Below are 10,605 nucleotides of genomic sequence, written 5' to 3'. Positions count from 1 at the left end.
TGGGGGAATGTCCCAGCTTGGTTAATTAGACCTTTTAATTGCCTCCTAGGAGTGAGTGGCCTAAGATACGTTGGGTCCCCATATAACTGAGTCAGAAGGGTGGAAGTGGCTGGAGAAAGAAGTTAAAATGAGAGGAGCATCCTTAAAACCCTTTGGCCAGGCAGCCAATAATTAACACTTCTTTTATTCCCCTGATGTGGAAAACAAGAGATCATGATTGCAGTGCTGCAGGTAACCTGTCAGCCTCTGAGGGCATTTATGTGACCCTGGAACCTGGTATGCCATCTGCCTAGCACTTGGCACTGCCCTAAAAACTTGAGGTTTGTTGCCTGATCCCCTACTGTTTGGGAGAAAACCCTACTTTTGCTGTCTCTGTCTCACAGACCCTGCAGTCCGTGCACCCTGCGAGCACCCCCAGCGCCAGCCGTGCCCCGCGGCGCTTGGGCATCGCTACCCCATCCTCTCCTGGAGCCACAGAATCATAGAATCAAAGGGCTTGCAGGGGACCTTTAAAGGTCCCTAGCTGTCTAGTCCAACTCCCCTGCAGCTAGCAGGGACATCTGCAACTAGAGCAGGTTGCTCAGAGCCCCAGAAAACTCCCCTGCAGTGGTTCCAGGGGTAGGGCATCCCCCTCCTCTCTGGGCAGCCTGGGCCAGGCTCTCACCTGTGTCAAACATTTCTCACTTCTCTCCAGTCTGAATCTCCCTCTTTTAGGTCCCCTGTCACAACAGGCCCTGCTCAAAAGTCTGTCCCCAGTTTTCTACACAGTCCCTTTTAGCACTGAAAGGCCACCAGAAGGTCTCCCTGGAGCCTTCTCTCCAGGCTGAACTACCCCAACTCTCCCAGCCTGGCCTCCCAGCAGAGGGCTTCCAGCCCTGCCAGCATTTCTGTGACCTTCTCTAACCTGCTCCACCAGGTCCCTGTCTGTGCTGAGGACTCCAGAGCTGCCCCAGCACTGCAGGGGGGGTCTCAGCAGAGTGCATCAGAGGCAGAATCCCCTCCCTGCCCCTGCTGACTACAATTCCCATTAATTTCCATTCCATTAATTATATTTCAGAGATACACTTGGGGGTGGGAGGTGGGGGGGAGGGGTGGTGGCGTGTTCAGGTTTGTTTTGGTTCAGTTCTTTCCTGGATAATCCTGCACAGCACTGAGCTGTGGGCGTGAGCTGTGGGGGCTCTTGGCAGTGCACTGTGCGCCTGGCGAATCCTTAAGGTTCAACCCCACGCAGGGCCATGGGTGCCTGATGGGTGCAGCTGCTGCAGCATGAGTTTGGGTTATCCCCTTTTCACAGATTCACAGATAAAGAGTGTGCCAGGCTGGAAGGGACCCTCCAAGGTCATCTTGTCCAGCCCCCTGCAGTCAGCAGGGGCATCTCCAGCTAGAGCAGGCTGCCCATAGTTTCATAGTTTCATTCAGGGTTGGAAGGGACCACAAGGATCATCTAGTTCCAACCCCCCTGCCATGGGCAGGGACACCCCACACTAGATCAGGCTGGACAGAGCCTCATCCAGCCTGGTCTTAAACACCCCCAGGGACGGGGCCTCGACCACCTCCCTGGACAACACATTCCAGGGTTTCACCACTCTCATGGTGAAGAACCTCCTCCTCACATCTAGCCTGAATCTCCCCACCTCCAGCTTCATTCCATTCCCCCTAGTCCTATCACTACCTGAGATCCTGAGAAGTCCTTCCCCAGCCTTCCTGTAGGCCCCTTTCAGATACTGGAAGGCCACAATGAGGTCACCTCGGAGCCTTCTCTTCTGCAGACTGAACAGCCCCAACTCCTTCAGTCTGTCCTCACAGGAGAGGTGCTCCAGCCCTCTGCTCATCCTTGTGGCCCTTCTCTGGACACCTTCCAGCACCTCCACATCCCTCTTGTAATAGGGGCTCCAGAACTGGACACAGTACTCCAGGTGGGGTCTCACCAGGGCTGAGTAGAGGGGGAGGATCACCTCCCTCGACCTGCTGGCCACACTTCTCGTGATGCAGCCCAGGATCTGATTGGCTTTGCGGGCTGCAAGTGCACACTGAGAGCTCCTGCTGAGCTTTTTGTCCACCAGCACCCCCAAGTCTCTCTCTTCAGGGCTGCTTTCCAGCCAGTCACTGCCCAGCCTGCATTTGTGCCTGGGATTGCCTCGACCCAGATGCAGGACCCTGCACTTGCTCTTATTGAACTTCATGAGGTTGGCCTGTGCCCACCTCTCCAGCCTGTCAAGGTCCCTCTGGATGGCCTCCCTTCCCTCCAGCTGTCTGCTGCCCCACACAGCTTGGTGTCATCAGCAAACTTGCTGAGGGTGCACTCAATGCCACTGTCCATGGCACCCACAAAGATGTTGAACAAGACAGGTCCCAGGACTGATCCCTGAGGGACTCCACTTGTCCCTGGCCTCCACTGGGACATGGAGCCATGGACAGCCACTCTTTGGGTGCAGCCATCAAGCCAGTTCCTTATCCATCTAGTGGTCACCCATCAAACCCATGTGTCACCAGTTTGGAGACCAGGATGTGGTGTGGGACAGTGTCGAAGGCTTTGCTCAGGTCCAGGTAAATGACATCAGTTGCTCGCCCCTCATCTATTAATTTTGTCACCTGCTCATAGAAGGCCACCAGGTTGGTCAGGCAGGATTTGCCCTTGGCAAAGCCATGCTGACTGCTCCCAATCACCTCTTCACTATTCTTTTGAGCGAGTAGTGACTCCAGGAGGATCTGCTCCATGATCTTTCCAGGCACAGAGGTGAGACTGACTGGCCTGGAGTTCCCTGGTTCCTCCTTCTTGCCCTTTTTGAAGATGGGGGCAATGTTTCCCCTTTTCCAGTCTGTGGGGACTTCACCAGATTGCCCAGGGCCACATCAAGTCTGACCTCAAATGTCTCCAGGGATGGGGCCTCAGCCACATCTCTGGACAACCTGGTCTGGTATTTCACCACCCTCATGGTGCAGAACTCCTTCCTGATGTCCAACCGAAACCTGCCCTGCTCCAGTTTCACGCCATTGCCCCTTGGCCAGGCCCTTCTGAGCAGTCCCTCCCCAGCCTTCCTGTAGCCCCCTTCAGATACTGAAACACAGCAGTCTACAGCCTTCTCGTCTCCAAGCCGAACAGCTCCAAATCCCTCAGCCTGTCCCCATAGCAGAGGTTCTCCAGCCCTCTTTGTGGCAGGTCATCTTTGTGGCCTCAGCCAGACCCTCTCCATCAGGTCCATGTTCTTCGTGTGTTGGGGTCCCATGGCTGGACACAGCACTGCAGGTGAGGTCTCACCAGAGCAGAACAGAAGGGCAGAATCATTTGGTAGATGGAAGGTTCAGCACTTTGGCCCAGAATGGTGAATTAGCACTGAAAACACCCAAGAGCTTTGTGAGCTTTCATTTCCCAACAGTTATGACCCAGGAGTTTATGGTACTTGGATCTCCATGACAGGTGAAGCTCTGGTGTGACCCCCAAGCAAGACAGAGCTGCAGCTGTGTGCCCTGGTGACACCCATGAAAGTTTTTATTTGCTGTTCATCAGCACAGTTGGTTTATTACATACCAAATGAGTCTGCTTTGCCAGGTCTCAAGTGAGGCTGCCTGGAGGTTGCAAAGGCTCAGGGAGAGATGTGGATCTGCCAGTAGTTGGATAATTAAAGATTGTTTTCCTGCTTAAGGAAGATGAAAATCAGAGCTTGTCCCCCACAGTTTGTAAAACCCAGGAGGCAAACGAATGGTGCTGCCAGAATGTCCCAAACCTGTGTGTGCAGGGATTGCTGCTGTGGCTAAGGGGGGAAAGGAAAAGAAATAAAGATGTTCTTTGTTTGGGTCACCTCCTGGAGGTGGAGAGGACTCTGGATGCTGGTGAAGCAGGGTAACAAACAAGAATGAAGATACATGAATAAACCAGCAAACTCCTGGGGCTCAGTGCTGGGGCCAGACCTGTTTAACACCAGTGACCTGGACAAGGGAACTGAGTGCACCCCCAGTAAGTTTGCAGACAACACAGGGCTTGGTGGGATGTTGATCTGCTAGAGGGCTGGAGGCTCTACAGAGGGATCTGGCCAGGCTGGATTGATGCACCAGGGCCAATTGTATGACATTTGGTAAGGCCAAGTGGTGGCATTTCACCCTGTGAAGGGACCGAGTGGTGGCTGCAAGCAGGAGATGCTGGGTCCAACCCTGCTGCGTGGGACACCCAGGCTTTTCCAGGGATTTCACCACAAACTGAGGGATTTTTAAGGCTGCATCCACTCTTTTGAGAGTGACACATGGGATGAGACTCAAGACATTGATCTGACATCTGCCCAGAGGTAGCTCAGCAAGGGTGAGAAGCTCCTCTGGGCATCAGCTGCGGGAAGTGCTGAGACCCAGCAAAGGAGCAGTTTGTGGGTGCTGGAAGGGGGAGAACAAAGAGATGATTTTGGAGCAATGCCAACGATTGGAAATATTTTAATCCCACTGAGTCACAATTTTTAGTACAAATAACTGACCCAAAAATGCATTTAGCCTCCCCCAGACCCATTCTCCTGCCCATGCCCACAGAAAAGTTAATGTCATCTCCTATTAAAAGCCTTCTGGGCAGTGCCGTGGTGTGAAACGCCTTGGGACTGGTTTTTTGCTGTTACAGAGCACGAGTTTCCTTCCCAATCCTCACTGCAGCAGCTTTGGGGGTGTTTGGGGAGGGGAACCCCATCAGCTGGGTGCAGGCACCCGAGCACCCAAGGGGCATAGCCAGGCTAGGAGCTCGGCTCTCCCCTGACAGCTGAAGACAGTTTGAGAGGGGGTCTGCGATTTAAAAGAGAAAGAGGCTGTTAGTGCCCCTGGGCAGGGAGACATCAATCCCCAGCTGGAAACGCTCTAGCTTCCCCTGCCAGCAGAACAGCACCCATGGCAGCGCTGTGGGCATGAAACAGCACAGAGGAAAACAAAGGGAACTAGAGGAAAATGAAGCAAAATAAAATAGCAGAAAGTAAAACAGAGGTGGAAAAAAAACAAAATAGAGGGGAGGAATCAAATAAAATAGAGGAAGGGAAGTAAAGTAAAATAAAACATAGTAAAATAGAGGAAAATACAAATAGCAGAGCAACTTGAAATCAAATTGAGTAAAATCAAACTGCAAAAGTCAGCTCCTGCGGCTAACAGGAATTTGGAAACAACAACAACAACAACCAACATTAAAACCCCCACCAGCAGTTGGCCTCACTCCCATGCCGGGGGCAGGTTAGGTGGCCCAGCACAGGCAGGGCAGATGGAGGTCCGGGGGGCTCATGGGCTTGGGGGATTTGCAGCTGGAAGCAGAGCTCCGGCCCGAGTAGAGCCGGCAGCGGCGGTGCAGGCGAGGTACGAGGAGGTGGAGGCAATGAGCATGTCCGCAGCTGAAGTCTCCAGTGCCTGCTCTGGGCTCCTGGCAGAGTTTGGACACAGCAGGGACGCCGCAGAGCTCACGGGTCAGTCCCTCTGCACTCGAACAAACTATGCTGGGCAGCAGAACCAAAACAACCCCTGCTCTGTGTGCACAGCCCTGTTTTTCCTGCTTTAATTTGACCAACACTTGCTTTCACAGCTTAACGAGGCCACATACTTGTGCCAGGTGAGAACTAAGCCCAGGGCAGGTTTTAGCTCAGCTGGAGCAACCAGGCTTAAACAAAGAATTAAAAACAATGTTTAAAACAAACAGGGATTGGAAAAACACCTGGCTTTCGGCAAGCACTGAGGCAGGGCCCAAAGAAACCTCCCTCTGCCCAAACCAGGGCACAGGGACACTGGTGTTGGGCTGGATCAGGTGGAGGTGGGCAGCAGCTTCATCCCAGGCAAACCAAGTGCTGGCTTGGCACCCCAAAACATGGGGTGGGGAGTGGGTGTCCCAGTACAAAGCGCCGCTGTGAGGCACCCCCCTGCAGGACCGGCAGCGTGGGCAGTGGCGGCACCTGGCTGCTCTGCTGGTGGACATGCTCCAGCCACCCGCGCCCTGGACATCCCAGGTGTGGCCGGTTTAGGCGGTGCCTTTAAGAAAGGGACAGCTGCTGGAACACTCTGGCTGAGTGTTTTGAAAACAAGATATCCTAAACTAATTTCACTGGTAGATTGGTAGAATGCAACTTTAAGTTCAGTCTGAATCTCAGTCCCAGTTCTGTCTGTCTTTTCAGTCTGTCTGTTTTCAGTCTCTGAGCAACAGCTGCTGGATGGAGTTAACCTTGAACTAACAGATGAGAAACTAATTCTTGCATATGCTTTGAGCTAACAGAATTTCCTCCTTCATAATTACCTTTGCTCTCGCTCTCACCCTTTTTAAAGAAAAAAAAAAGGGAGGTAGGGGGAGAGAGGGGGCACAGGGGGGGACCCTCCTGGCTGGAGGGAAAGCTTTGCTCTGTATTGCGTTCTTTGCTGTGTATTTCTGTATATATTGTAAATACTGTACACTGTGTATCTATCCATCTGCGTTTCATCCTGCTTGTAAATACAGCTTATTTCATTTCTGCTTCTCTGACTGAGCTAGCCGTGGTTTCTTTGTGGGGGGGGAGAACTGAACTTTCTCTCACCACCACATAATTTATTGGTGCCCAACGTGGGGCAAATTGTGAACCCACTGAGCTAAGAATATCTCACCTAAGTGTTTCCAGCCAACATCAAGGCAGAGATGCAACCTACCAATGGGCTCGTGACACCAGAGGAGGCCAGCATGCCCAGCTAGAGGCAGCATGGCAGAGATGTGTATGGGAGCTGGGACCCCCAAAACCCCCTCCCTGCTTTAGAGGACAGTGCTACACAGAGTGCTGAAATATGGAAGATGAGGAGGAGAACAAGAAAGGTCTCATGGACCATCCAGGGACCAGGCAGGGTGGGAGTGCCAGGGTCTTGCCTGGTTTTGAGAGGGGAGGGAGGCACTTGCTGGCAGGAGGCAAGGGTTGGGGATTAGACGTACTCCCGAGCCGTGGAAGGCTGCGACTGCCGATAGTACTGCTGGCCTTGGCGGGCCTTGGCGGGACAGGAGCAGCACAGGAGAGACCCCCCGAGCATGGTGAGGCTGGCAGCACCCCAGCCGATAAAGAGAGCTGAGCCAAACTCATACCTAAGGCAAGAGAGAGAAGGGAGCATCAGGATGAGGGTGCAGAAAAGACAGAAGACCAAAGAATGCTTCAAGACTGCAATAAGGCCACAAGTTGGATGCTGTCTCCTTTTCTCTCCAGCCATCCTCACCTTTCACATTGGTTAGAGCCAGCTACTATGGTTCACAGAATCCTGTCAGGGTGAGGGTTGGAAGGGATCTCTGGAGATCAGTCAGTGCAACCGTCTGCTAAAGCAGTGGCATGCACAGCACGTTGCTCAGGATCACATCCAGGTGGATTTGCAATCTCTCCAGACAAGGAGACTCCACAACCTCTCTGGGCAGCCTGCTCCAGGGCTCCAGTAACCTCACACCAAAGAAATTCCACCTCATCTTCAGATGGAACCTTCTGGGTTCCAGTTTGTGCCTGTTGCCCTTTTGTCCTGTCACTGGGCACCAGTGAAAAGAGTCTGGCCTCATCCTCTTGCCTCCCACAGGTCCTTTAGCCCTTGCTGAGCATTGAACAGATCCCCTCTGGGGCTGCTCTTCTGCAGGGCTAACAGCCCCAGGGCTCTCAGCCTTTCCTCCTCACAGACATGCTCCAGGCCGCTCAGCAGCTTTGCAGCCTCTGCTGGCTTCTCTCCAACAGTTCCCTATCACCCTTTAGCTATGGAACCCATACTGGACCTGGGATTCCAGAAGTGGCTTCACCAGGGTAGAGAGGAAGGAGAACCTCCCAAACCTGCTGGCCACATTCTTCTTAATGCACCCCAGGAGAACATTTGCCTTTTTGGCCACAGGGTCACATTGCTGGCTCATGCTGAACTTCTTGTCCTCCCAGATCCTTCCAGAGCTGCTTCCCAGCAGATCACCCCTTACCTGTGCTGGCACAGGGGGGTTGTCCCTCCCCATGTGCAGAACCCTACAGTTGCCCTTGCTGAACCTCATAAGGCTTCCTCTGCCCACCTCGCCAGTTTCTCTGTGTTTTAATCCTCCCTTAGGCTGAAATTCTGTATGAGTGCTCTTGCTCTGACCCTCTGTAAAGTCAGGGTGGCACCACCTACAGCTTTACCACCAGGGACATGTTCTCCAACATGGCATGTGTGAGGCTGAAGAGGTCCCACCCCATGTGGCACATCTGCCTAAGGCCCCACATTGCCACAACCTGCAAGGGACAAGATGAGGTTTGGACAAAGAGCATTCCAGGAGCTGGGCTCTCACCTGGCGTTGATGGGGACACTGCTCTCTCTGAAGAACTCGTAGGTCACCTGTGTTGCATACAAGGAGACTGCAGCCAGCGTGCACAGACCTGCTCACAGAATCACAGAAGAGGGTAGGTCGGAAGGGACCTTTAAAGGTCATCTAATCCAACCTCCTTGCAGTAAGCAGGGACATCCTCAGCTAAACATCAAATGCTGGACATGAACACCACCAGCCATCACCAAAGCTCTCCCCTTGCTCCATCAAACAGCTTTTAGAAGGCATTTGAGATTTTACACATCAGAGAGACACCTGGAGCTGCCTTACCAGAGAGAACAAAGAGGACACCTCCAGCAACAGCAATGCGGCTCTTGGTAACAGGATCCTCTTCACCTACTTTGGTGCATTTCATGCCCACCACGCTCACGATGATGCCAAAGAAGCCCAGCAGGAGAGAAATCACCATGAGAGCCCGGGAAGTCTGGATGTGAACTGCAAGGGGTGGGGAGAAAAGCTGCTCACCAGCTTGTGCCAGTCTCTGAAAACAAGGTCACCTCGTCCCACGCTGGGGACCAACCTATCCTTAACCCTGTCCTTACTGCATGGCTCCTGTGTCCCCCCTTCCCCACCTCCATTCCAGGCATTACCCCAATGCCTTCCCTGACCTTTCTCTCTGCCACACTCATCCTCACACTGATTTCCTGGACTGGGAAACACCTCACCCACAAGGTCCTCAAAAGCCACAAGAGTGATGCAGTCTGGCGCTTGTGATGGCCTCATGGAACAGTCAGTCCCCAAACCTGGAGCTTGAAACCCCAGGGGTGGGAGCAACGGGGCTCCAGCCCATGAGGAAAAGAGGGGCTCAGACACAGAGTGGGGATAGGGGCCAAGGGGTGGCTCAGAGCTACGGGGTGGAAGGGGAAGCCTTGTACCCACAATTATGGCAATCAGTGAAGGGGAAAAGGGTGTTTAGACCCTTTTGGGGGGGTTTAAGCACATCAGATTTGCTCAGACCCATGGCTGAGGGGGGTCCCTGACCTGCTGGTGGCTCAGACTATTGAAGGGGCATGGAGGTTCAGACCCATGGGGGCATTCAGATGTGTGAAGTATACAGACCTGTTGTGGGGGATTCAGAACCTGTTGCAAGGCTCAGAACCACAGGAGCTGGGGGGTCAAATTCATAGAGCAGCTCATATCCATATGAGGCAGGGGTGAAACCCATAGGAGGGGCTCAGACCCATGGGGAGTGTTCAGACTCTTTTGAAGGGCCAGTCAAACCCATACAGAGGGGATCCGAGCAATATGGAGGTGTGTGTTTCATCCCCGCAGAGGGGCTTAGACCTCTATAGGGACTCGGACCCACAGGAGGGGCTCAGCCCCATAGCATAGATTTTCAAACCCAGGGAGAAACTCCAATCTAATCAGGGGCGATCAAACCCGTAAGAGGAGCTCAGCCCCTTACAGGCTGTGGGGGACTGTCAAACCCGCAGGGGGGCTCTGCCTTGCCGGGACAGAGGGCAGCTCGGACGCCCCGGGGAGCCCGGACGCCAGCCGGGGCAGCGCTGACCCGGGGGAGCAGCGGGACCCCGTCCGTACCCACCGTCGAGAGAGAGAAGCGAGTCGTGCAGGCGGCACTGGACCTGCCCGGTGCTCTGCGCGGCGCAGCTCATCCACAGCCCCTCGTGCAGCCCCACGGCCGTGATGATCGCGTCCCCCGCGTACGAGCTCTGCCGCCACTGCGGCAAGGCGGCCGCCGCCAGCGCCGCCACCCAGCCGCCCAGCGCCGCCAGGTACCCGGCCAGCTCCCGCGCCCCGCCGCCCATCGCCGCCGCCGCCGCCCGCAGCCCGCCGGCGCCCGCCGCCACCCCGGCTCCACCCCGGCCACGCCCCGGCAGGACTGGAGGGGCTGGGGGAAGGAAGAGGCGAGGGGCAGCTGCAGGAGGGGTCGGGGGATTGGGTATGGGAGGGGCAGATCGGGGACCAGGGCGGGGAGATTTGGGGCCGGTGGAGGGGGAAGGTTTGGGTCCTGGGGACTGCCCTGTAGGGCACGGGGCGGGTTTCGGCCCCAGCGGGTCTTGAGGGAGATGGGGACCACCCCCCCCCCAAGCAACATTGGAGTGAGATAGGAAAATGGGGGACCCCATGGGAGGCAGGGAAGAGGGGCTGGGGGTGGTGGGCCCCAACCGCACCCGTGCTGCCCTGCACCCCCGGACCCCGCCTCCAGAGCTGCAGAGCCCCGGGGGTGGCTGCAGGAATTCAATACGAGCATGGGGAAGGGGATCATGCCCTCTGCACGGCCGGGCCTGGCCCTCCAGGCACACTACCCATGGCTCAACAAGAGCCTTCATTGATGGCAGGATGCCCCCCCGCAGAAGGAGAACACAGGGTGT

General features: G+C 55.0%; 1 protein-coding gene across 1 annotated transcript; it reads right to left on the bottom strand.

The window, feature by feature from the left end:
- Positions 1 to 4,399: 4,399 nt before the first annotated feature.
- Positions 4,400 to 10,080, bottom strand: CLDN19 (claudin 19). Its single transcript, XM_068162830.1, has 5 exons — positions 9,816 to 10,080; positions 8,543 to 8,707; positions 8,237 to 8,324; positions 6,893 to 7,039; positions 4,400 to 4,755 (listed from the first exon to the last, which is right to left on the bottom strand). The coding sequence occupies exons 1-5, from the start codon at positions 10,036 to 10,038 to the stop codon at positions 4,707 to 4,709; spliced, it is 672 nt and encodes a 223-aa protein (XP_068018931.1). The 5' UTR covers positions 10,039 to 10,080; the 3' UTR covers positions 4,400 to 4,706.
- Between the last annotated feature and the right edge of the window lie 525 nt (positions 10,081 to 10,605).

The sequence above is a fragment of the Melanerpes formicivorus genome, unplaced genomic scaffold, assembly GCF_026170545.1.
Source record: "Melanerpes formicivorus ecotype bairdi unplaced genomic scaffold, bMelFor1.0.p_v2 SCAF_67, whole genome shotgun sequence".
Taxonomy (NCBI): domain Eukaryota; kingdom Metazoa; phylum Chordata; class Aves; order Piciformes; family Picidae; genus Melanerpes; species Melanerpes formicivorus.
Note: the sequence above shows the minus strand (reverse complement) of the source record. Positions and strands in the feature narration are given on the sequence as shown.

Bases quoted from the DNA above. Each gene is read 5' to 3' on its own strand.
- CLDN19 (XM_068162830.1), bottom strand. From the start codon at position 10,038: ATGGGCGGCGGGGCGCGGGAGCTGGCCGGGTACCTGGCGGCGCTGGGC. The intron at 8,708-9,815 runs GTGGGTACGGAC...CACCCCTTGCAG, and splicing joins CTCGCTTCTCTCTCTCGACG to TTCACATCCAGACTTCCCGG. The intron at 4,756-6,892 runs GTACGTCTAATC...TTTAAATCGCAG, and splicing joins CAGCCTTCCACGGCTCGGGA to ACCCCCTCTCAAACTGTCTT.